This window comes from Hylobates moloch, unplaced genomic scaffold (genome assembly GCF_009828535.3).
Source record: "Hylobates moloch isolate HMO894 unplaced genomic scaffold, HMol_V3 SCAFFOLD_6, whole genome shotgun sequence".
NCBI lineage: Eukaryota > Metazoa > Chordata > Mammalia > Primates > Hylobatidae > Hylobates > Hylobates moloch.
The window spans coordinates 108,782,463-108,809,050 of NW_026652281.1; the positions used below are offsets into that span (position 1 = coordinate 108,782,463).

At 40.7% G+C, this 26,588-nt stretch overlaps 1 protein-coding gene across 1 annotated transcript in view; it reads left to right on the forward strand.

The window, feature by feature from the left end:
- The window catches only part of HYDIN (HYDIN axonemal central pair apparatus protein), a 397,956-nt gene that overhangs the window by 9,864 nt on the left and 361,504 nt on the right, over positions 1 to 26,588 (forward strand). The window contains exons 4-6 of the mRNA XM_032157850.2: positions 1,339 to 1,473; positions 14,007 to 14,206; positions 23,892 to 24,016. Coding sequence (XP_032013741.1) covers positions 1,339 to 1,473; positions 14,007 to 14,206; positions 23,892 to 24,016 — 460 coding nt within the window. The remainder of the gene's footprint in view (positions 1 to 1,338; positions 1,474 to 14,006; positions 14,207 to 23,891; positions 24,017 to 26,588) is intronic.

The following is a 26,588-nucleotide window of genomic DNA, read 5'->3' on the forward strand; positions in this document are numbered from 1 at the left end:
GTACTCTCCAGGTGAGGCAGGCTTGTCCTCTGGTGACTCCAGGACCCTCATACCAGGTGGCTGATGTGACCCTGCTCCTCTGTTTCTTTAGTTCACAATCTCATAAAGAACGATGAGGAGAGATTTGGGGCCTAAGAAATGCTTTCTGTGCCGTTCACCTTTTATTTGCTTCCTCACTGTCGTGGGGTACAAAAGATAGAGCCTGTCAGGTTATTATTTTTGTGTCTCCGTCTCTCACACACACAGGATGAGAATAAGCCAGAACACTTGTGATTTTAATTGGGTTAAAATGATAAGGACCCACACTCTAGAGTCAGACTAATCTGGGTTCAGATTGCAGCAGAAGAATAAGACTTTAAAAGAATGGAGCTGTTGGGAGCTGCTCTGAGACTGCACTGGGGGGATATCCTGCTGCTCTTTGCTCTTGCTTTGTGGTGTTTACTCAGGACCATCCCATGGAGAGGTGGAGTGGAGTTTGGCTGGGACTTGACTCCCAGCACCTTTGTGGTGGAGCTGTACCACCATGGGCAAGTGTCTGTAGCGTGAGAGTCATAATGAAGCTCAAAGATTACGGTGAGGATGAGGTGGCATACATATCATGTGCCGTAGATGGGCCATTGAAGGGGTGCAGGAAGTGTGGCTTTTTCTCTCTGAGCAGTTCTCAAATGCTCAAATGTTGGGAAATCCAGCTTAACTCCGTTATGTGGGTGAGGTTTTAGCTGATTAAACAGCCCTTGAAGATAGTCACTTTTTTTTTTTTTTTTTTTTTTGAGACAGAGTCTCACTCTGTCCTCCCAGGCTGGAGTGCAGTGGCCCGATCTCGGCTCACTGGAACCTCTGCCTCCCGGGTTCAAGTGATTCTCCTGCCTCGGCCTCCCCAGTAGCTGGGACTACAGGCACATGCTACCACACCCAGCTAATTTTTTGTATTTTTAGTAGAGACGAGGTTTCACTGTATTAGCCAGGATGGTCTTGATCTCCTGACCTCGTGATCCGCCTACCTCGGCCTCCCAAAGTGCTGGGATTACAAGGGTGAGCCACTGCACCTGGCCGATAGTCACTTTTAAATGATTTAATTTTAAAATGAACAAAGACTTGCAATAATAATAAAAATAACTAAGAATAATAATGTTAATAAAAATGAAAGCTGGAAGGTATTGGGTGCTTACTTTGTATGGGATAAAGATAAGTACTATCATCTCCTTTTATAGTTGAGAAAACTGAAGTTCAGACCTGACCAAGGTCACACGTCTAGTAAGTAGTTGATGGAGATTTCAGTCTGTGTTTAACTCTGCTTTTTCATATGCACAGTATTCATCATCATGTGTTTCCCTGCAGATTCCAAGGTTGGTGAAAGTTGTGGAAGAAAGTTCGCCTTACTTTAAAGTAATCAGCCCCAAAGATATTGGCCACAAAGTGGCTCCTGGAGTGCCTTCCGTATTCCGAATCCTCTTTACTCCAGAGGAGAACAAGGTAATACCAGGAATGGCAAGAAATTGGACACTTGTACTGGCAGATTGCAGTTCAATTCTGAATATTTACAGAGGTGGTAGTGCTGGTGGTGGTGGTGGTGGTGGTGGTGGTGGTGGTGGTGGTGGTCTTGGTGGTAGTCTTGGTATTGATATTTGTGTTGGTGGTGTTGGTGGTATTGGTGGTAGTGCCGGAGGGTTGTGGGTAGTGGTGGTAGTGTTGGTGGTGTTGGTAGTATAGATGGTGGTGATATTGTCATTGATGGTGGTGATGGTGTAGATGGTAGTGGTGGTGTTATGGATGTTGGTACTGGTGTTGTTACTATTAGTAGTGTTGGTGGGTAGTAGTGGGTGATGGTGCTGGTGTGTGTAGATGGTGATGGTATTAGTAATATGATAGTATAGTTGGTGGTAATATTGTTGTCATTGATAGTGGTGGTGGTGGTGGTGGTGTAGATGGTGGTGGTATTGTTGTCACTGATGGTGGTGGTAGTGATGTTGTTAGTATTTGTAGTGTTGGTGGGTGGTGGTGGTGGTCATATAGATGGTGGTGGTGCTGTCATTGATGGTGGTATAGGTGGTGGTAGTCGTGAGAGGAGTGCTGAGACAAAGGATAAAGATTTTGGCTTCTAGGAAGTTTGGGGCCTTAATTGGTTATGACTTTCCTCGCCAGATTCTAACTAGTTTGTGAGAGAGACCCAAGACTCAAACATAATATCATAGTTTCAGCCTCAGTAATGGTAAAGCTAGAGCTGGGAGCAGAGGCCTGCCTGGCCTGCTCACCCCATCAGCTCACAGTCTAAGAAGAGCCTGCCGTCAAAAAGGAGGCCATTTTCTCTCAGTACCACTGCAGTGGTGGGGAGGGAAATGGAGCCCAATCTCACTTTCGTCAGTCATAGAAATTCCAGTTCCTCCTAGGAGGGAAGGAGCAGGTATGGGGGCCTGAGGGTGGAGGCTTCCTCCCCACCCCTTCTCCAGGGAGTAGAATTGTTGGTCAGGTTTTGTTCTCTGTGGGTCTAAATGGGGACTTAGGAGGAGAAGAGTTTTACCAGCATGATTGAAGGAGTGAGGACAGAGAACAAGTCTTAAATATGCAGAACAAAATGCAGGCTGTGTATCACGTTAATAGCAGGCATGCTTATCTGTGTTGCAGTCTTATGGTTGGAATCAGTAGAGCACAGTAGAGTCAGACAGGACTAGCTTGGAGTCCTTGCTTCCCCACCGCTAGTACGTATCGGTTGCTGTCAATGTCATTACCAGTATTCCTCTACTGTTGCTGTTGTTACTATTTTTCTGGAGAGCAAGGATAGAGAATTTAATGTGGTTTGTTAAGTATGTACTCCTTGTGGTGAGTGGTTAAAAATTCCATTATAATAATACCATTGCTATAATTTTGCCACTTTGTAGTATTACTATTTATATCTTAGGTTGTGTTTAGGAAACTACAATTTTGTTTGAGGTTCTACTGAAATAAATAAAAAAATAAATAACTCCAGATGTAGGGCTTTTTGTTGCATATTGTTGAAGTCCTCATTTTTTCTGGAGGATCTATACCTGAATATTGTCTGTGGGGAGAACAGGGTCTGGATTTACTGTGGGTGTGAGATTCCTACACCCTCGTTTTTGTAGGAAGCTGATTATAATCCTTTGTGCAGCTTGAAATACAAAGCATGCTGGATTTGAGGAGGTGGCTTTCCTTAGTTTTTTTCTGTGCTGGAGAAAATAGGTCTTCTGTTGGATAAGTGTCGTTGTATCTGCACCCAGTCTGACTGAAAAAGGGATACACGAGACTTTCTGGAGATGGAATGTTCTATATTGTGAGGATTACATGGCTGAATTCATTTGTCCAAACATTTATATTTGTGCTTTTCAATATATACATAAATTTTAGCTAAAAAAAAAACTGTATAACAATAGAAGGAGGAGGGAGTGGATAGAGGTATAGAGGGAACCAGAATAATAGAATGTTAAGAGTTGTTGAATTTGAGTGATGGGTACATTGGGCATTTGTCATGCTAGTCTGTCTTCTTTGTGCATATTTTAAATTTTCCATAATCAAAAGCCAGAGGAAGAGAGACATTTTATTACCGTTTATCTATCCGGCAAAGAAATAGTTGAAATGTATTTAAAGTATGTTTCTATGTAGTTTATAAATATGAAATGCTAACATTCCTGGTGAGGATTATTGCTTCACTGTGTTTTGTAGCTGCTTATCTCACTCTCAGCTCTTTTATTCCTTCTTACCATTCCACTTATCCAGCATTGTGTGTCTATTGGGAAACCCCTAATTAAAAAAATTAACTAACTTAAATGTTGTTATACTGTTACTTCTAAATATTTGAAAGTTTTCAAAAGCTACATGCATGTTTGAGCAGACATAGTGAGGATAATGGTTACCTATGAGAAATTAAGCTATCCAGTTTTGGAGACATTAAGATCTTGTGTTGGACTTGGCTCTAAACTCTATATAATTTATTTCCAAAGACAGAGTTGTTTTCTCATTTTGCTGGCTAGCTAACACTGATGATGGCATAGTCAGTTATCTACATTCGCTTTCACTGTTGGAAAGTCAACAGGGCAGTGCGCAGAATGACCGGCTAGGGTTAGGCATGTTGTCTTTCGGGCTGCTCCAGAATGCAGCCAACGAGTGACTAGAGCCAGATTTATTTTAGGAAAAACAAAAGTCATTCATTTCACCAAGTGTCACTGTTTCTTCACTTGGCCAAATTGATAGCCAAAGTACATACTTTTTTCCTTCTTATCCCCTGCTGATCTGAGCACACTCCATTCTCATTTACCCTCCTCACATCTGGAGGGTGAGATATGTAAATTGCAGCATGCCACAGTTAATAAGCCAGCCCTCTTTCAATTGGATTTTCAGTACCCATGTATATTAGCATGTCGAAGATGATAATGCAATTTACATTTCCCTCCCGCCCATCATCTATTAATCTGGCTGCCTGGGCATGGAACTTGTTAAGAATGCCAAATGCCCAGATAACAGGTGCAGCAAATTTACTTTGGCTTTCCTTATCTCTCCTCACTCAGACTTTAAAAAAAAAAGATTGGATATGTTATTAATCTAATAATCCTAGTGTACATATCATATACTGTAGAAATATAATAGCCAGTGTCATCATAAAATAACACTATAAAATTCTAGAGCCTGACATTTTTCTTGACCTCTTAAATTTGTATCTTTACCATTAAAATGAGAATGAAAAATATTAGGCTTTTGTGGGAAAGCAAAACAGAGTGCTTCCTTGGACTTAAGAAAGCATCTGTTTGCAATGTGTTGTCATACGGAAAAGGCAGCAAGCTTTGAAGAAAGCATGCAGTGATGCAACTGGGTGGCTCAGTTATGGTTTAAGAAAATGTCTAATTTGTTGTCAAAATGGTTTCTCCAATTTGTCACTATGAAATTTAAAAACCATAGCCCAAAAAGAATAGAAAATCTGAACATGTTTTATGTTACCTATGTATACAATAATAATACAACTATATTGCCAGCAATTTGAATTTAAATGTCGGTATCATAAAATTGTCCACAATCAGTGACTTTTGTTGTCAAAAATAATGATCAGGATTTTGTTTTCCTCCTGCCTGAAATTTGCCCTCCCCAGTTCTATCTGGATCACCCCTGTAGCCCCAGTACCTGGCACAGGGCCTGATACATAGAAAGGGTGCAGTAAATATTTGTGGAGTAAGTAAGTAAAAGTTAATCTAAGAAAATATAAAGAAGTTTCTTTGACTTGAGGTTGGCCTACAGATGAGAAAAGCATGTAAAAAGGGCTCAATTATCTTTTTGTGTCATGAATATATTAGATATTAACTTTCTTCCTTGTCATTTCAATTAACAGTAAGATGTCTAGGAAGTCTTCTCTAAGAAGAGTTTCTCTTTATTTTGTTTCATATTTCCAGATAGTCACATCCATACTTTTTAGCTTTATGGACCTCATAAATATAATTTGATAATAAGGCTAACAAGGATTTTAGGAAATTTCTTTATAAAAACTTCTGATAGTGTAGTACCCAGAAAAGATATTAAAAATGAATAATATTCTTTCATTTACTCAGTGCCAGGCCCAGTTTTCTGAGCCAGATCCAATGGAGTATAGAACAAGCTTTGGCCTTCATGGAGCTTACATTTCGCAATGTATAAACAAACAAACGAATATATACAATTTAATGTCAGGAATTGACACAGTAGGGGGTAGGGAATGATAAGGGCTCTGCTTTCTTTCAAAAGTAAGGTCAAGGAAGACTTCTCTGATAGGAAAGTCAAGGGAAGACTCCTCTGTTGAGGTGACATTTGGGCTAATTTAAGAGAACTAATTTAAGCCACGCAAATATCTGAGGGAAGGGCTGTCTAGGAGCGGGAACAGCAAGTGCAAAGGCCCTGTGGCAGAAACACGCTTGGCAGCCAGCTCAGGAAAGTACAAGAAGGCCAGTGGGGCTGGAGCAGAGGAAGCTGTTGGAAACGTGGTAGGAAATGAGATTCCAACAGGTGAGCTCATGAAGGATCTTAGAAGCCATGCAAAGTGGGATAGGAAGCCACCATAAAGTACTTCAAATATTTTTATTATGGAAGGCTTTCTTTTCCTCATATGCAAAAGTAGAAAGAACAGCAGAGTGAACTGTCATCACCCACCTTTTCAAATCTCAGCGCATGACCAGTCTGGCTTCATCTATCCTGCCCCTTCCCCCAGTAGATTTTGAAGCAAGTCCCATACGGCATGTAATTTCATCTGTAAATATTTTGTGATTTTTCTCTTAAAGATAAGGGCCTTTTTAAAAGTTAGCATAACCACAGTACCATGATTGTGCCTAAAAAACCACAGTCACTCCTCAATATCATTACATATCCAGTCAGTAGTTTGGATCTTGATTTAAGAAAACCAACTTTAAAAAGTTGGTTTTTAAAAAAACCATTGCGTACCAAGTGCAACAATGGTTCACAATTAAGAAAAAGTTTTTTTTTAAGTTGGTTTTCTTAAATCAAGATCCAAACAAGGTTTGCTGATTGCATTCCCATCACGTCGTTTAGAATGGCCCCTTGCCGCCTGTTGCCTGTAACTGATAGTTAGATCTGTAGCCTTGATTAGATTCAATTTTTTCTTTTTGATCAAGAATCCTTCACAGGTGATGTGGTACTTCCTAGTGCATTACATCAAGAGGCACAAAATGTCTGTTATGTTTTGTTTTGTTTTTGTAATGATCCAATAAAGATCATTCCCTACATCACTGAGGATTAAGTTTCAATTCCATAATTTATTTTGCACTTACTGGTTGGAATTATTCTAAAAACAATAACACCAACAAAACCAAAACTTTCCCTCACCAGCTTTTCAGCTCCCCTGAGGTATAGTCCATTCAGGGAAGATAGGAGAAATGCTTGATCCTCTCCTTTTATCCAGCCTGGTGGGTTGTGATTAGGGATGACACAATCTGACTTACATTTTAGGACCACTCTGGCTGCCAAGTAGAGAATAGACTGAAGCAGGGGCACGTGAGGCATCACAGCTAGTGGCCTCCCCTTGACATTCATTTTCTCTTTCCTCATTGGTAAGAGAACCACAATTAAAAAAAATAATTATTTGTAATTGACAAAAATTGTATATATTTGTGGTGTTCAACATGAGGTTTTAATATATATACACATTGGAATGGCTAAATCAAGCTAATTAATATATACATTATCTAATATATACATTGCCTCACATACTTATAATTTTTTTGTAGTGAGAACATTTAAAATCTACTTTCTTAGCAATTTTCAATTTTACAATACATGGTTATTAACCATGTTGTATAATAGGTCTCCTGAACTTCTCCTTGTCTAACTGAAATTTTGTACCCTTAGACCAGCATCCCCCAATTCTCCAACCCCAGCCCCTGGGAATCACTGTTCTACTCTCTGCTTCTATGCATTTGACTGTTTTAGATTCCACATATAAGTGAGATCATGTAGTATTTGTACCTCTATGCCTGGGTTATTTTACTTAGCATAATTGCCTCAGTTTCATCCATGTTGTCACAAATGATGGAATTTCCTTCTTTTTTAAGATTACATAGTATTCCATTGTGTATATATGCCACATTTTCTTTTCTTTTTTCTTTTTAACAGAGTCTCACTCTGTTGCCCAGGCTTGAGTTCAGTGGGGCAGTCTCAGCTCACTGCAGCCTCCACCTCCCAGGCTCAAGCAATCCTCCCACCTCAGCCTCCCTAGTAGCTGGGATTATAGGCACCCGCCACCATGCCCAGCTAATTTTTTTTAATTTTATTTTTAGTAGAGATGGGGTTTCTCCACGTTGTCCAGGCTGGTCTTGAACTCCTGAGCTCAAGTAATCTGCCCATCTTAGCCTCCCAAGGTACTAGGATTACAGGCATGAGCCACTGTGCCCAGCCTACATTTTCTTTGTATGTTCATCCATTGATGGACACTTGGGTTGATTCGACATGTTAGCTATCGTGAATAATGCTGCAGTGAACATGGGGGTTCAGGTAGCTCTTCCACATACTGATTTCATTTCCTTTGGATATATACCCAGAAGTGGAATTGCTAGATCGTATGGTAGTTCTATTTTTAATTTTTTGATGAACTGCCATACTGTCTTCCATAATGGCTGTACTAATTTACATTCCCATCATCAGTGTACAGGGGGAACCATAAATTTTGATTGGACACTTCTGCCTGAAATAAGAAATTACATTTCCCAGCCTCCTTCCTAGCTGCACGTAAGTGTCGGCCAATGAGATGTGAGTAGGACTCCAAGGCACCTGCTTGAAGAGAGCTGACACAGCAGGAGGTGCCCTGTCCCTTCTGCTTTCCTCTTTCTGCCCTGCAGCTTGGCTGTGAAAAAGTCGGGTCCCAGGAATTACTCTGCCCCACAGGGTGACATCGAGGATGGGAACTGCATGCTAGAGTGGTAGAGCAGGAATTTAGGAATTTGAGTCTCTAATGACACTGTTGAGCCACCCTACCTACCTCTGGACTTCTTTGTATAAGATAAATAAACTTCTCCCTAGTGTAAACTGCTCTGATTTTGCTCTTTTTCCTGTTATAATGTAGCTGACTGATCCCTGATGCATACATGGGGCAGAGGCTACTATAGTAGTTCAGATAAAAGATAAGGAAGTTTGGATGAGGGTGGTGACAGTGAAGGTGATGAGAAGTAGGAGGAGTAAGGATGTATACTTTTTTTTTTTTTTGAAGCAGCGTTTTGCTCTTGTTGCCTAGGCTGGAGTGCAATGGTGTGATCTCTGCTCACTGCAACCTCCGCCTCATGGGTTCAAGCTATTCTCCTGCCTCAGCCTCCCAAGTAGCTGGCATTATAGGCACCTGCCACCACGCCCAACTAATTTTTTGTATTTTTAGTAGAGATGGGGTTTCACTATGTTGGCCAGGCTGGTCCCGAACTCCTGAGCTCAGGTGATCCACCCACCTCAACCTCCCAAAGTGCTGAGATTATAGGCATGAGCCACTGTGCCCAGCCGGATGTATACTTTTATTGTACAGCTGCCAGGATTTACTGATGGATCAATGATACGAGAAAGAAATGCACCCAGTTTGAACTGTAGGATTTTGGCTAACAACTGGTCAAATGGTGGTGTCATTTACAGAGATAGGGAACAGAGGAAGAAAAGCAGGTTTGTGAGGCTGGGTGTTCAGTTCATCAACTGAAGTGATTGCTTAAGCCTGCAGGCCGTCAGAGCCTCCCAAGTCATAACATCTGAATTAATTGTAAGCCAGCAGAGCAATATATAATGATATATAATCTAATATAGTCATATTAAGTACATAACTTCAGAGATTGGAATACATTTTAAGGGACTTGTTTAAAGAACCTTATATTCTTTTATGGGTGTGTGAATTGATTATGAAAAAATTTATAATGCGAATCAAACTTCAAACCTTCCTCATTTGGGAACTTGAAAAGGTCTGAAAACATCTCTCTCAGTATTTCAATTAGCCTCCTAAACTGTTTACAGCTGCCTTTAATTCCTTCTATAACAAGGCAGCAGATATGTGAGTATAGAATAAAATGAGACAAACACTTCAGGATCTCCTCTTATCCTGGATTCAGCAGCATCTTTTGTTCTAGCTCTCAACACCTCAGTTAATGCTCAGTCTCCACATGTGCCAGGGGCTTTTCACTTTATAATTCCCAACAAAACGTGTGCTGGCTGGATTTGATCTCCTAAGAAAAAGCGAAAATAGTACTTATCTCTTTCGGATTCTGTAGTAATCAGACTAGGCTGTTGCATTGTTGAATGCTGTGGGGTTTTCTAAGATCAAGTGTGCTTAGTGCAATTTGTACTTCCTCATGTCTGGAAAGCATAAGTTTTGAGTCTGGCATTACCATCTGGAAACCAGAATCAATTGCAGAGCTAAGAGTCTAACAACTCAATTTTTTAAATTTTATTTTTATTTTTGTTTTTATTTTATTTATTTATTTATTTTTTTTGAGACAGAATCTCACTCTCGCCCAGGCTGGAGTGCAATGGTGCGATCTCGGCTCACTGCAGCCTCCATCTCCCAGGTTCAAGCAGTTCTCTGCCTCAGCTTACCGAGTAGCTGAGACTACAGGTGTGAGCCACCATGCCCAGCTAATTTTTGTAGAGGCTGGGTTTTGCCATGTTGGCCAGGCTGGTCTTGAACTCCTGGCCTCAAGTGATCCACCTGCCTCAGCCTCCCAAAATGCTGCGATTATAGACTTGAGCCACCACGCCCAGCCATTTTTAAAAATATATTTTAAGTAAAAAGAATTTTTGTGGGTACACAGTAGGTGTATATATTTATGGGGTACATGAGATGTTTTGATGTAAGCATGCAATGTGAAATAAGCACCTCATGGAGAATGGGGTTTCATCCCCTCAAGCATTTATGCTTTGAGTTACACACAATCTAGTTACATTCTTTAAGTTATTTAAAAATACGCTAGCAACCCAGTTTTAATCAATTTCATGAATCCTATTTATTCCTTTTTGTGACTCACTCCTGCCTTAGGACTTGTATGTTTGCAGTTCCCCTTGGCAGGAGCATTCTGTTCCTAGATCTCACCCAACTGGCTCCTTTTGCTGTTCAGGTCCCCATCCAAAGGTCATCTCCTCAGGAAGACCTCTTTAGTTATTCTAACCTAAATCAACCCCATCCGATATTATCACTTTCCTGTGCTTTATTTTCTTCAAAGCCCTCATCACTTTCTGAAATTATCTTGTTCTATTATTATTATCCTTATCCGTATATAGATGTCTAGATGGCTCCCTACCTACGAGAGTAAACATATGTTGAATTTTTCCTATATGCCTTACACAAATTGTACTAAATACAAAAGTCTGATAAGGACAGTTAACATTTATTGAGTACTTACTACTTGCTAAATGCTAGGCTAAGTACTTGCCCACACAAGTCCACATCTGTGTCATCTCATGCCTGGACTACAACAGTGGCTTCCTAACTGGCCTCCCTCTTCCTGCTGCAGTCCATGGCCCACATAGCAGCCAGCGCTTTTTGTAAAACGTTACTCAGGTTGCATCAAGATCAGTTTTCAGCCTTGAGAATGCCTTCAGCCCTCTCACATCCTAACAATGGCTTACAAGATCTGTGGGATCTGGCCCCCACAACCTGTTGGCTATGTGTCTAACCACTCTCCTTCCCTTGCTCCCCTCTGGCCACAGGTTCCAAATCACACTTCCCCCAGACAGCCATCCATCCACATGGCTTCATTTGTCACTCATGTCTCAGCTGAAGTGTCACCTCCTCATAGAGGCCTTTCCTGACCGCGCCCCCTGACCCCATGTAAAAGAGCTCTCCAGTCTCTCTGTCCCCTTATCATGATTTATTTCCCGTCACTCATCACTACCGAATGTTCCATTACTGACTTTCCTTCCTTCGGGAAGTATTTGTTGAGTAGTTAATAAGTACTAGGCTCTATTCTAGGTCCTGGGTATACAGAAGGCAAGAAGATGGGTAAATCCCTCTTGACATGGAAATATGGGGGAGACATGCGCTATGCTCACTGGGGAGGTAGAATATACGATATACTAGATGGCTCTGGGCAAGACTAAAGCTGGACAGAAGGCAAGGGAGTGATGGGGCAGGAGAGGGAGAGTTCCATTGAAAATAGGGCAGTCAGGGGAGGCCTCAGGGAGACAGTGGATTGCTGTGCCAAGTGCTGAAGAGGTGAGGGGGCGAGCACCATGGATAAGTAGAGGGAAGGAGAGAACATCATGTGCGAAGGCTCTGAAGGGGAAACCTGTGGCTGCAGGAGGAACCGGGGAGAGGAGGAGATATGGCCAGAGAAATGATGGGGGCACCAGGCCACAGGACCTTCGCAAGTACGCCAGCCTCAGCCTAGGTACTTTTCAGCAGAGAAGCAGCCTGAGCCGACTTACATTTTTACTGGATCCCTCTGACCCTTAGATGGAAAATAGACTTTAGTAGAGCAAGGGTTGAAATAGAAAGTCCTGTTAGCCTGGGAAAGATCGGAGTGGCTAGGATCAGGGTGGCGGGGGTGGAGGTGGTGAAGAGTGATTGCAGTTTGGATATATTTTGAAGGTAGATCCTATGGATTGTATCAAGAAATTGAGAAATAGAGCGTGAAAGGGTGCCTCATTTCAGGGTTCTAAAGCCAGACCGCTGGAGAGATGCAAATGCCAGTACTGAGACCAGGAGGCTGCAAGTGGAGAGAGGGTCAGACCTTAGCTGTCTTTGTGGAGCCTTTGTGGGTACTAGAAAAAGGTTCCCCCTTTGGGCTGAAGCTGTTTTGCCTCCATTTCTGGCCCCCAGCAGAAATCTTTATGCACAATAGCAGGCAGTGACGTTCATCAGGAGCTTTGGTTTGGGACATAAGTTTATATCCAATGAGATGCTGACTGAGCAGCTGGTTATGAGTTTGGAGCTCAAGGGGACAGATAGAACTACAGGCCTAAAGACTATTTGTGAGCATTCCTGGTAGTTTTAGCTTTATATTTATTTATATGTGAGTTGCACTGTGCATTACATATCCTTTATTCATCTGTTCATTGTCTCCTCCATCCTGATGTGAGCTGGAGGAGGACCGTGACCATATCTGCATTTCCTGATTGGTTGTATTCCTAGACCTAGCACAGTGCCATGCTGGCACCTGGGCACTTAATGAACATAGTTGAATGAATAAACTGGGGATGCCACTGCTTTATGCTTGTCCTGTGGCTTCATGAAGTTGAGTGTGTGGCCAGCCCTGTATGCCAATTTGTATGCCAGATGGTCCCATTCTTATTCTATGCCCAAAGCCCATAAAGAGCTTTTTTTAAAACCTCCACCACTTACTACCGTTTATCACATGGTTACCGAAAGGAAATTTCTGTTCAAAATGACTTTTCATTAATCAAGACTGCCTTGCAGCCAAAAGACACAATAAAAGGATGAGAAAATGAAGGAAAAGAAAGCTTTTTTTAGATATCAGATACCTTTTATGGTGACTTCTTTTAACTTTTTCTTTGCTACATTGCAGGCAAATATTCTATTTCTATCTTATGAGACGGCATAAAGAGTGACTTTATTCAGCATTTCTGTTGCATTTAAACTCATGACTGGGGAAGAGAGATGCCTAGGGCCTCAGCATTTTTATTTGGAATGGTCAGAAATGGCTTTGTGCAAGAAGTGAGGTTTCAGCTGACTTATGTATCAGTTAGCTAGTGCTGTATAATTACAAACAATCCCACATTTAGTGGCTTAAAATAATAAGCACTTACTATTGCTTACAAGACTGTGGGTCAGCTGGGTGGTTTTTCTGGTGTTGCCTGGGCCCTCTCATCAGGTAGGGAACTCTGCTCATTGTGGCTGGGCTCACATATCTGGGGATCAGCTGGCTGTAGGCTGGTCTAGCATGGTCTTGGTTGGAGCATCCAGGTGCACATCCTGCAGTAGGCTGGACCAGGCGTGTTCACATGCCATTGGCAGGGTTCCAAAAGCAAGACTGGATAGGCCCAAAGCTTCTTGAGGTCTCAGCTTGAAACTGGCATAGCATAACTTCTGCCACCTTGTATTGCTGAAAGCAAGTGGAATGGAAACTCCTTACTTGAGGGAGGAGCAGCGAAGTCACATTGCAAAGAGTATAGGCAGAAAGAGGCCATTAGTTAGAAACATCATTCTAATACATGGACTTGAAGGAGAACTAGGGTTTGGAAGGAGGACCTGAGGGAACTGTTGTGAATCTTCTTGGATCTACAGGAGAAATGGGCCTGGCCTGCCACTGACCTTTATCCTACCTCCCTATTGCCTGGGAGACACATGAAGCATAGCTTCTCTACCAGCTGTAGGTTTTAACACTAGATCTGTTCTCTCTCTCTCTTTCTCTCTCTCTCTCTCTCTCTCTGTCTCTCAGAAAAGACAGTCTCATTGAAAGTACTTCTGTAATTGTTTTAAGACGTTTTCATGGAAATATACTAAAAGTTGTTTTGCAAAATGCCTCTCATCAACCCTTTTCTTGCACAGTTATTGTGATCATGTTGCTTTTTCCACAAATAATGATTGTACCCTTCCCTTGTAGGATTACGCCCATACGTTGACCTGTGTTACTGAAAGAGAAAAGTTTATTGTACCCATCAAAGCTAGAGGGGCGCGAGCCATTCTCGATTTTCCTGACAAGCTGAATTTTTCCACTTGTCCTGTCAAATACAGCACCCAGAAGATTCTGCTGGTACGAAACATTGGCAACAAAAATGCTGTATTTCACATCAAAACTTGTAGGTATGCATGCCTTTGGCTCTTGTTTTTGATTGATTATAGCTAAATCTAGTTAGCTCAAGTAATTTGCTACCATAACTTTGGGGGTGGAATTGCTTGTTACAATCTTCAGTTGCAAAGCTGGGAGACCTCACTGATGTAGGGTTGACTTCCTCTTCATCCTCAGAGGAAACTAAAATTCAAGGTTTAATATCTTATATCCGTGTTATACTAAATCCTCTTTCTGGTTTTTCAAAATGCTGGATAAAAGTCCTTCTTTTAGTACAGAGAATGGCCCATGAGAATATAGAAATAAATTTGTCTTGACTGAGAATTTTTATAACTGGCTTGATTAGTTTTCTGTTGCCATTGTAACAAACTGTCACAAACTCAGTAGCTTAAAACAACACAAATTTATTATCTTACATTTCAGTGGGTCAGAAGTTGCACTGGGCTAAAATCAAAGTGAGAGCAGGGCTGCGTTCCTTTCTGGAGGCTTGAGGGGAGAGTACATTTCTTTGCCTTTTCCAGTTTCTAGGGGCTGCCCACATTCCTCGGCTCATGGCCCTCAGTTTTCTCCTCTGAAAAATGGGGAAAAGTATACCAGCCATTTCATAAGGTTGTTGGGATAATCAACAGAAACTGCTGGTATATATCAAGTGCTATATAATCGGTGTTTGCTCTTTTCTTTTTCCTTCAAATGAGCTATGGCCAGTGTGTAGACAGAATGATGGCTCTCCAGACATGTCCATATCCTAATCCCCAGAACCTGTGACTGTATCGTGTTTTATGGCAAAGGGGAATTAATATTGCCGATATAACTAAAGTTGCTGATCAGCTAATGTTAAAATCGGGAGATAATCCTGGATTCACTGGATGAGCCCAATGTAACCAACAAGGGCTTTTAAAAATAGAAGAGGGAAGCAGAAGAGTTCAGAGTGATGAGCTGTGAGAGGGACTCAACCTGCTGTTGCTGGCTTTGGAGGATGAGAAAACTGAGGGATAGAGAGGTCACATCATTTCCTGAAGAGCACAGAGCTAGTAAGTGATAGAGCTGGATTTTAATCTGAGTATTTGTGGACTAACCACAGTGTATACACCATGGGACAGTATAAAGACTGGCCACTGGTCCAGTCCGTGGCCTTTTAGGAATCAGGCTGCACAGCAGGAGGTTAGCGGTGGACAAGAGAGCAAAGCTTTATCTGTATTTACAGCTGCTCCCCACCACTTGCATTACTGCCTGAGCTCCGCCTCCTGTCAGATCAGCCATGCCATTAGATTCTCATAGGAGCACACACCCTATTGTGAACTGTGCATGTAAGACATCTAGGTTGCATGCTCCTAATGCCCAGTGATCTGTCACTGTCTCCCATCACCCCCAGATGGGAATGTCTAGTTACAGGAAAACAAGCTCAGGGCTCCCACTGATCTACATTATGGTGAGTTGTATAATTATTTCATTATATATTACAATGTAATAAGATAGAAATAATGTGTGTAATAAATGTAATGCTCTTCAATCATCTTGAAAATATCCATCACCCCCCCACCCCAAAATCTGTGGAAAAATTGCCTTCCATGAAACTAGTCCCTGATATCAAAAAGGTTGGGGACTGCTGGTATAAGAATGATGAAACAATCCCATCTCTCAAGGACCTCTGTTATAAGATGGAAAAGAGGGATTTGTTTTGGGGCATGAGAGCAAGTGGCTGACCGGTGGGGTCTTAAAAAGAACAACCTGTCTTGGGAAGACAGGAAGCAGGGCTTCAAGTTCTTTTCTATAAAAAGTAGTGTGTCTATACTGGATTTAAGTTGTGTTTTTAAAAAGTAGTGTGTATATACTGGATTTAAGTTCTCTTTCGGAAGGGCCTTATCTGTGGCATCCTTTGCTGACTTAATGACTCATTTGTCCAAAAGGGATTAGAATTTGCTTTTACCTGGTTCCCAAAAGTTAGGCTACCATGGAGTACTCTTTTGGTAATTTCCTACCTTAGGAGTTCCTGGAGTGATAGCTCATATGCAAATCCTACACCTTCATAAGACACAAGTTCAAGTTATGAATGTCCTAGAGAAACTTTGTTCCTTTAATTGAAAACTCAGATAGACACTTTTTCTTTTGCTGATGGGAGTGTGTTTGGGGAGTCCTTCACATTTCTCAGGTTTATACAGGGATCTGGTACCAGTCCCCTAACTTGACCATTGTGAGGCCTTGTCTCCTGCTCCAGCAGGGCTATTAAAAACCCAGGCTTCTGGGCTACTGGGAACCCAGGGCAGACCTATCATTAGCTCAGTGGCTTACTGCTGTGGTTCTTAGGTTCCTCTTTGTTTTGGAATGGTATGAGTTTTTCTTATTTTTGTGCATGCTCAGTTATGCATTTATTTACATTATTTTTATCCAGTCTTTCTAGGTATTTTCTGGTGGGAGGGTTTTCAAGTGACCCAGTTTGCCATACTGTAGGTAGCAGCACTGCCATATTGCCAGTTGAGGGCACATCCTTTGGGAAGGAGTTTGTGTTTATTTCTCCAAGTACTCTAGATGAATCACTCTCTTTGAACTATTTCATGTAGATCCACATTTCTGTCTGATATCCTATTTCTCCTGGCTGAAAACTACCTTTAATATTTCTTGTAGCATGAGTCTACTGTAAATTCTCTATTTTTGTTTATCTGGAAAAAAAAGTCTTTATTTTTCCTTCATTTTTGGAAGATATTTTTTTCACCATGTAGAATTCTGGGCCAACAATTGTGTACAGATTTTTTCCCCAGTACTTTAAATATTTCACTCAATTGTCCTTTGACTTATATTTTTCTAATGAGAAGTCTCCTGTGATTCTTTGTTTCTCTGTATGTAATTATCTCTTTTTCTTGGGCTACTTGCATGATTTATTTGGTTTTCGCAGTTTGGAAATGATGTGTCTAGGTGTAAGTTTTGTTTATGTTTTGCTTTTTGTTTTAAGGATTTTGTTTTGCTTTTGCTTGGTTTGGGTTTTAATTTTGCTTGAGGTTCTCTGAGCTTCCTGAATCTTTCATTAATTTTGGAAAATCTCAGCTATTATCTCTCCAAATATTTTTTTTTGTTCCATCCCCTTTCACTTTTTCTTCTGCTTGCAGGAAAGTTCTGCCTGCCACAGGCGAAAGCCACAGTCTAAACCTTATGTACATATCCCATCCCCCTCGGGGGAAATGGGTTGTCTGTCTTTAGATTTCAGGCTATTTGATGTGCTACCTCAGCTCTCTGACAGGCACAAGAAAGGTTGTGATTTTGTTATTTATCTCACTTTTTCTCATGGTTAGGGTAAAAGAAACATTCCTTCCAGCTTTCTGCATCCTAGGTAGAAGGAAGATTCTAAACCACTTTAAATAAATCAACCACTAAAGGCAAAGGAAAAGTTCTTTTGGAACCCACGGTCTCCTGACATTGTTCATAAATTCTCTACGGCCTTGTTTGTCATCTCATGGCAAGCCTCGCATATTTCGATGGAGGAAAAGGAAGCAGGTTGTTCAACTGGCTTCCCATGAATTAGAAATAACCCATCTTGGCCTGGCATGGTGGCTTATGCCTGTAATTTCAGCACTTTGGGAGGCGTTCGAGACCAGCTTGGGCAACATGGTAAAACTCTGTCTCTGCAAAAAATACAAAAAAAAAAACAAAAAAATAAGCTGGGTGTAGTGGTCCATACCTGCAGTTCCAGCTACTTGGGAGGCCAAGGTAAGAGGATTGGTTGAGCCCAGGAGGTTGAGGTTGCAGTGAGCCATGATCATGCCACTGCACTCCAGCCAAGGTGACAGACAGAGACCCTGTCTCAAAAAAAAAAAAAGAACCCATCTTTTTCAGTTGAAAAAATGGTCTCCCACAACCACCATTCACAGTACCCATTAAAAACTGTTACACTGGTATTTTTTTTCTGTGAAAAAAAGAATCTACCTAAGGTGGAAATGCAGGTGAAGAAACATATCTTCCTGGGCTGTTTGGCTGAATTTGAAAAAAGCCACCCCAAAATGGCAATTTCGTGTATTTTAGATTCATGTAAATGTGAAGCAAAAATCACTTCACAGATTTAATAGTGTAAAGTTGCAAAAAAAATCTAAAATCTTTCTATCCATCTACCTATGAATATGAATTATGTTTTCCTAATATAGAAACAATTCTAAGGTAAAATGGGAGGCAACTCAGGGACTGGCCAGGATTTGTCAACAGTAGACATGTTGGCCCAGCATTGCCATTTTACGGTGAAGGGACTAAAGCCTGAGGAGTGAAATGACTTACCAAACTCCTCCAGTAAGTTAACATCAAAACCTGGATTTGTGCAAACATGGGCCAGCTCTGGGCTTGTTTGCCCTCAGGCCCATGTCTCACCATTCCCTGGCGCTGCTCAGTGTCACTGTGGGGTTTCATGAGCCTTCCTAGCCTCCAGGCTCAGCCGGATTCCAGCTAGGTTTGACCAGTCAGGGACACTAGCAGGAGACTGGAGAGTAGGAAGAAGGAAGAAGCCTCCTCTCTGTTTGTCTTCAGCAGAGTCCCCAGCCACCACTGCATCTGCTCCATGGTTGTAGCCACTGTCAGGCTGGCCTGCCACGGTTCTAACTTCTGCCAGGTGACCCTGGTCCCCAGGATCTGATAACACTTCCTCCTCTCCTTTTGCTTCCAGTCCAGGGGTGGAAAAAGCTTACCGCTGTTATGAATCTTGGAGCTGTCTCACCTTCTTCAGTTGGGTTTCTCGCCTCTCCCATCTTGTGTGTAACCAAGTCTCTCAAATTCCCTGTTTGCAAATATTTTTGTTTTCCTGTTTAGACTCTTCATGAAATAATAGCTTTATGTTTTCTCCACAAAATGCATGTTTTTCAACTATTATTGATTCTGAGTTGCCTCAAGTCCTTCCAGTCAGTCCCTTTTCTGTTTAAATTAGCCACAGCTGGCTTCTGTTGTTTGCAACTGAGAACACTGATGGCTTCAATGAGAAAGAATGTGGTTGAATTTGCGGTCACATCATATTGAATTAGAATCTCTAAGGAGATCCCCTGACAAAGATCCATTCTAAAAACCACACAGATGTTTCTGTTCCTAGACAGTGTTCTTCAGTTAATATGGTTGTTAATAGACATGGTAGAGCAGTGGATATAGTCTGAGAATTTGGAGTCAAAAGTCCATGGTCCTGCCACTTTTAGTGTCAATATACAGCTAGAAATAATGTCCCACAGGAAATTGTTTAAAACAACAGATCATCCTTTTCTCATTGAAATAATGATTTCATTGAAATAATGATTTTATTAGTGGTTAAGTTTATAAAATGCTTATGTTCTTATAAATCACAAAAACTAAAACTTTCTTTGCATGTCTGGTACCCTTATTCGAATGTGAGCTTCTCAAGTGGAAGGACTGTAGCTAACGCTTTTCATTTGTGTGTCCCCAGCATCTGTCTAGAATAAATAAATGCCCAATAAATGTTTATAAGATGCCTAACCAACAATATATCACAAAGGCAAAACTACAACTATAAATTTCTACAATAAAATAAAACACATTCTCCAAGTACTATAAAATAAGCATAATGTTTTTACACTAATAAAAGAGGCTGCAATGCGCTATAAAATGTGCAGAGAACATAAGCAATTATTGTTAAATTTGACCTAAAACTCTAATAGGTATCAGAATAACTTTGATGATTAAAGTAGGATTAACATTGGAAGGTGAAATAGGATTAAGAAGCAGTTTGAAAATCTAAAAACTCAAGTAAATAATTAAACAAGAAAGATCATCTGAAGAATAAATACTAATGTTATATTCAATATTTAATATTGTAGGATCAATATTTAGTCTTCTGCTAAAATATTGAATCATTTGGATGGTTTTAGTTCTTAAGAGCTCATAATTGATTGAACAAAAACTCAAATCTTTCTCATGTCTCATGATTTTTCACAAAACCAAACTCCCTCCAAAATTATTTGGTATTAATCAAGATGTGATATCAAAACCAAATATTTTGATAGACTGAACCATCCTTATACCCTTGAAGAACAACACTTTTTACTTCTTTGTAAGAGCATTTTCTGATACTTGATATTTTCTAAACCGTTCAGCCTGTCTGCATTTTAGTAAAATGAAATACAAAATCAAATTATAGACAATGTGTAACCACCAGAACTTAACACACGCTACCCAATTAAATCTGTTAGGCAACTCTAAGTAGCAACGGCAATCCCAGGTGATTATAACTACTGAAGAAGTTTGTGTAACCCAAACCCAACGATTAGCACAAAGGCAAAGTAACCCTTACCACTCCGTGGAACTTGGATTCCTGGAGGTCATACAGATGGGATACTAGTGTCACTTTCTCTGTAAAAATTATCAATAGTTTAGGTACTGCAATATAATAATATCCAATTCATTTCAAAACTATTCTTTTGCTACCAAGAAATATTTGAAAATAAAATGGAAGTACAGTGCAGGAAGAAAAATATTAGGAAGTAGGGAGGCAAAGGGTAGAAGTAAATATGGTAGTGTTGTTCCCAAAGCCAGGAAACTGGGCCCAGTTCTCACTTCTTATTCTTACTGAGGTCGTAAGGAAGGAAACAACTTTAAGACTGGGAGACTCACCGTCACTTCCCACAAGGCACAGATTCTACTGAAGGTTTGCTCCTTCTCATTCCACCACGATGTCATAAACACTGATAGTTGATACAAATATTTTTATTTACCTTTAAGAGTTTATTGTAATTCAATTAAGCAACCTCTTCTGAGAGGCTCTTGAGTAAAGAACCATGTATGGGGTGATGAGTGACACAAAGATGACTCATGATTGTGTTTTCCCTTCCCTCTCTTCTCAAGAGTTTCTAGCTATTGAGAGAGGCAGGCATGAAAACCAACTCAAGTACAAAGTAAACCACTGTAAAAACTAAAAGGGAAGTTATAGTCTCTGAGAGGAAAGAGATGCTATTCACAAAAGGGAGAATCAGGAAAGATTCTATTTAAGAGGTGACTTTGAGTCTGGGCTGTGAGAGGTGGCTTCAGAAGGAGTATGGCATGTGGGAAATGGCAAGTCAGCTGATGTGATCCTAGCAGTTCCGATTGTCTATGTGGGGACCACAATCTGGTGAGAAGAGAGAGCAGGTGCAGTGCTGGGGGAGGTTGTGGGTGAAGAGACTAAAGCCTGCCTCCCATCCCACCCCAGCACTGACTTGGAACATGACAGGTGTATAGGATATTTGGACAGATGTATGTGTGTAATGAAAATGCAAAAACCTGTTGGGAACAGATTGTGTGGGACCTGAAATGCCTAGGAGTTTGAACTTGATTGCACAGATGATGAGGACCGCTGAAGGTGTTTGAACAAGAGATTGATGTGTTATGACCTGTGTGTGTTTTTTACACTCTCTAGAGCAGTGTGAAGGAGTGAGGGGAGAATGATAAAAGCTTGAACTCATCGAAACACCCAAACACATCCACAGATTCATCACACAGCATCTAGAGGCTGCCAGTGAGGGAGATAAAAATAGCCATAACAAAAAGAATAATAAGCACTTGTATAGCATTTCCTATGTGCCAGGCATTATTCTAAGCACTTGACCTATATCAGCCCCTTTAGTCCTCACTATAACCATATGAAGTAGGTGCTATCATTACCCTCCTTTTACAGATAAGGAAACTGAAGGTTAAGTGACTTGCCCAAGGTCATGGCAGAGCTGGGTTTTGAATTCATTCGGTTGGCTCCAGAGGTCAGGCTAGTAACCACTGCCCCAGAGTGCCTCTGCAGCAATGCCTGCGGTTCATGGTGGATCGGTGCCACAGGTATGGGGACAGGACAGAGGAAAGGAAGCAGGAAAATCAGGAAGTCAAAGGAGAGGATATCCACTTATTCATGGGATCTAAAAATCAAAACAATTGAACTCATGGACATAGAGAGTAGAAGAATGGTTACTGGAGGTGGGAAGGATAGTGGGGGTTGGGTGGGGAGTTGGGGAAGGTTAATGGATGTTAAAAAATAGTTAGAAAAAATGATTAAGACCTACTATTTGATAGCACAACAAGGTGACTATAGTCAATAACTTAATTGTACATTTTAAAATAACTAAAAGAGTGTAATTGGATTGTTTGTAACACAAAGGATAAATGCTTGAGGGGATGGTTATCCATTCTCCATGATGGGATTACTTCACAATGCATGCCTGTATCAAAACATCTCATGTACCCCATAAATATATATACCTACTATGTACCCACAAAAAAATTAAATTTTTTTTTTAATTTAAAAAAAGAAAAGAGAGGAGATCAAGTAAAAAGTACCAGAGAAAATAACCAATTGCTCACAGTAGGGAGCACCTGAGGTCCTGTACTAATACTCTCAGATGCCACCCAGTGCTACCCTTGACATAAACTCTGTATCCTTATAGCAGAAAGCTTAGATTTTTCTGAAACTGAGTTCATCATCTAAGGGAAGATTTAAGGAATGACAACTCTAAGAACTGTTGTGATCCAAGTAAATAATCAGAAACAGCTCGGTCTGCCAGATGCGTTACACAACACATTACTTTGAAAAACTAGCAATTTAAAGAAGTGGAATGGACCATGAAAATAATTAAATGAGCTGGGTTTCCTATTTAGGAAGAACTCTCTAAGTTATTTAACGTATTTCACCATCAGATCCAGCTTCTCTCGTACTATTCTCTTCCAAAACAAACTATTTCCTGTTTCCAAATCAACCCTCACTCCCCACAATGTCTGCATCCCAAATTATATTTTCAAGACAGAATTTGTCCTCAGTTTGCCTTTTCAAACGCACTCTCCACCCTTCTTCAGTTTGCTCTAGCCCTGGAGGCTGGCTTCTACAGCCTGGGTCAACAGCCCTCAACTCCCATTTCTGGCTCTGGTTGTGTTCACCCAGTGAGGGTCTGGTAGACAATGAGATAGGAGGGGATGTGAGGTCAGGATATTTTTTCCCTATTGTCTTCCCTGGGAGACCACCTAGGCTGCTGTCTCCCTTGGCTACATCTCCTTGCTCCCCATAAGGCAGCCTTCTCTCAGGCCTCTCCTTTCGGGTTTCAAAACCATGCCTTCTCCATGGCTCTTTTGTGGCAGTGCTGCTGTTACCACCTGGGCTATTGCATCATCTTCTGTAGTTCCTCTACACCCCTCCTACCCTTTTAAAATAGACCCTCTGTTCATCTGTCCTGAATTATCCTAAGGCGAGTGAGGGTGCCATCCCTTTCCTTTTGGGGCTCTGATATATTTTTCCACTATGATGCCCTCTCTTCTGTGAACTCTCACAAAACTCGATTTTTATCCCTTTGAAGGCACTGTTCTTTTGAAAATGACAATATTTGCATACATATTTTAAGTCCGTTCCTTACAGCAGTCTCAGTGTTTGAGGACAAAGGCTGGATTTTATTCATTGGCAGTCACCCTAACTTGGTGCCTGAGCCCAGCAGGGATACTCAATGAATGTTAAAAGCAGGGCTGAATGGCAAGGACACAAACAAGAATATTGTTGCATTGTTTAAGTTGCCCTTACACTTGCTAATCTAATGCTGTCATTTTAACATTAAAACTAAAGTTCTTTCACATTAGATAGCAAAAGTCTACTTCACTTCTGGATCATGAAATTGCAGTGCTGGGTCTGAGCTGTCTGCAGAACTAGAACTCCTGTCTCCTCTCCTCCCCCTCTCACACTAGTCAGAAATGTGCTCTGAGGATGTGCCTCTCTGTGTGTTGCAGGCCTTTCTCTGTGGAACCAGCTGTTGGAACTCTTAATGTGGGAGAGTCCATGCAACTGGAAGTGGAGTTTGAGCCACAGAATGTGGGCGATCACAGTGGAAGACTTATCGTATGTTATGACACAGGTATGCAGTATTCTTTGTTAAAAGTTCTACATATTAAGAAAGGTCAGATGAGAATGTTCTCATAAGTGGGAGCCAAGCTACGAGGATGCAAAGGCATAAGAATGATACAATGGATTTTGCAGACTTGGGGGAGAGGGCGGGAGGAGGATGAGGGATAAAAGACTACACATTGAGTACAGTATACACTGCTCAGGAGATGGGTGCACCAAAATCTCAGAAATCACCACGAAAGAACTTGTTCATGTAACTAAACACCACCTATTCCCCCCAAAAACCACTTAAATTAAAAATAAATAATAATAAGATCAATTTTAAAAAATTAAAAAAGAAAGGTCAGATGGGAAATATGATAAAGCTGAATAGGAAATGTTAATTTTGGCTGTTTTCAAGTAAGCTAAGATCCACAAGATAAAAAAAAAAACAATGAATGCCTCCAGTAGAAATGATGCAGAGTCAGAAATCCCCCTAACTGGTGTCCCCAGTGCTTGAAAGCCTCAGGAATACAGGACTCAGGAAGGAGCCCATCCCCAGGAGCCACACTGGTGGATTGAGGTTGTCTGTATATTAAAATTTGCAGGTAATTTAATGCCCCATGGGTTTCCCATTTGACTTATTGTGATATTTTTCTAACATTTTAAAAATGTAAACCCCAATTCAGAATGTTCTTGTATATGTCCACTAGTCTATTAAGATCCGGTTACTTTAATCCTTAGAACATGCAAATATCCTATGTAACATTTGACAGGAATATAGGACTGTGTCTGTTGCCACTAGCATTTCCTTGAAGGCCACACCCTCCATAATCACGAAAATTACACATTGTTGCAAATATTTAATTTATGGTCATGTAGATGGTATGTACGTTATGCAGTCTGCAAAGTTGGCTTCCAAATTAATATTTTACATTACCATTTATTATTTTATGCTTTTTCTCATTTCTTTCTCACTTCTGCTTTACCCATTCATGTTGATTGACCCAGATTATCTGCAGAAGGGCATTGTAGGGAGAAAACAGAAGCACATAGCCGGGGAAAGAGTAAGCTAAGATCCACAAGATAAAGAATCCACAGAAATGATGTGGAGTCAGATAGAAATCCAACCTAACTGGTGTCATTGATGCTTGAAAGCTTGAGGAATGCAGGGCTCAGGAAAGAACCCATCCCTGGAAGTCATGCTGGTAGATTGGGGTGATCTGTGTGTAGATAGAAACTTGAAGGTACACCCAGAGAAGGAGCAGCACAAGGCATCTAGAGTGTAATTCAGAGTTGCTGGCTTTGTGGATGCGTATTTGAGCAGGACGATTCAAGCCCTTGCCTTAGGTCGCATGGTTAAGTGGCCCTAGCTCCACATTGCCCAGCAGAACAATGCCACAGACCAGCCAGTGATGTGGTCTGTCTGTTTTATCTATTAGTTTTAGCCACACTCTCTGGCTGCTAGCAAGAGAAACTAGCTTAAGCAAAAGGGGGAATGTTTGACCCATGTAACCAAAGGGTAGAAGGCTAAAAGCACAGCTCATAACACATCGGGGCATCAGTTTTCCAAGATAGTTGTGTCATTTTACATTCCCACCAGCAAGGCATGAGAGTTCTAGTTGCTTCACATCCTCACCAACATGTAGTGCTGTTTTGTCAATTTTAGACATACTAGTGGTGTAAAGTGATGTCTATCAGTGGTTTTAATTTTCATGTCCCTAATGATTAATGATGTTGGGTGCCTTCTCGGGTGCTTACTGGCCATTCATTTATCTTTTTAAGTGTCTGTTCAAGACCTTTCTTTGCTTATTCTTTTGTTATTAATTTGTAAGTACCTTTTATTACTCAGTATTCTAAATACTAGTCATTTGTCAGATATATGTATTATTAATATTTTCTCCAAGTCTGTAGCTTGCCTTTTCATTTCCTTGATAATATTTCTTAATAAGCAGCGATTTTGAATTTTGACGAAATCCATGTTATCAGTTTTCTTTTCTTATAAGATTAACACTTTTTGCCTCCGTGCTAGGAAATCTTTGCCTTCTGCAAGATCATGAATATAATCTCCCATGTTTACTTCTGGAAGCGTTATAGTTTTAGCTCCTGTGTTTAGGTTAATGCCTCATCTTTTATTTAATTTTTGTGTATGTGTGATGTAGAGGCCGTGTGTCATTGTTTCCCCATGTGCATTATTTGCTGTTTTCTGTCTTGTTCTGGAATATGGAATACTCTATTATTCCAATACTTAATCTATTATTACACTGTTATTCCTTCATTTTTACCTCTATATTTTCCATTTCTTTTCCTCTGTAGACTGATCTGGATACTTTCTTTTTATTCATTATTCCATTCAATAATCCCCTCTTCAGTGAAGTCTCACCTGCTGAGTTTTAACTTTTTAATTATTATTATTGTTTTTATTTCTGGAAGTTTTATTTAGTTCTTATCAAATCTGACTGCTCTCCCCTCTTTTATTTTTCAAGTTTCCCTTTGATTTCTTAAGTATATTAAATGTGGTTTTTTATTTTTTGTATCTGATAATTCAAATAAATTAAGTCTACTTATTTAGTTTGCTGTTTATTGTTTCTGCTGGTTTTCAA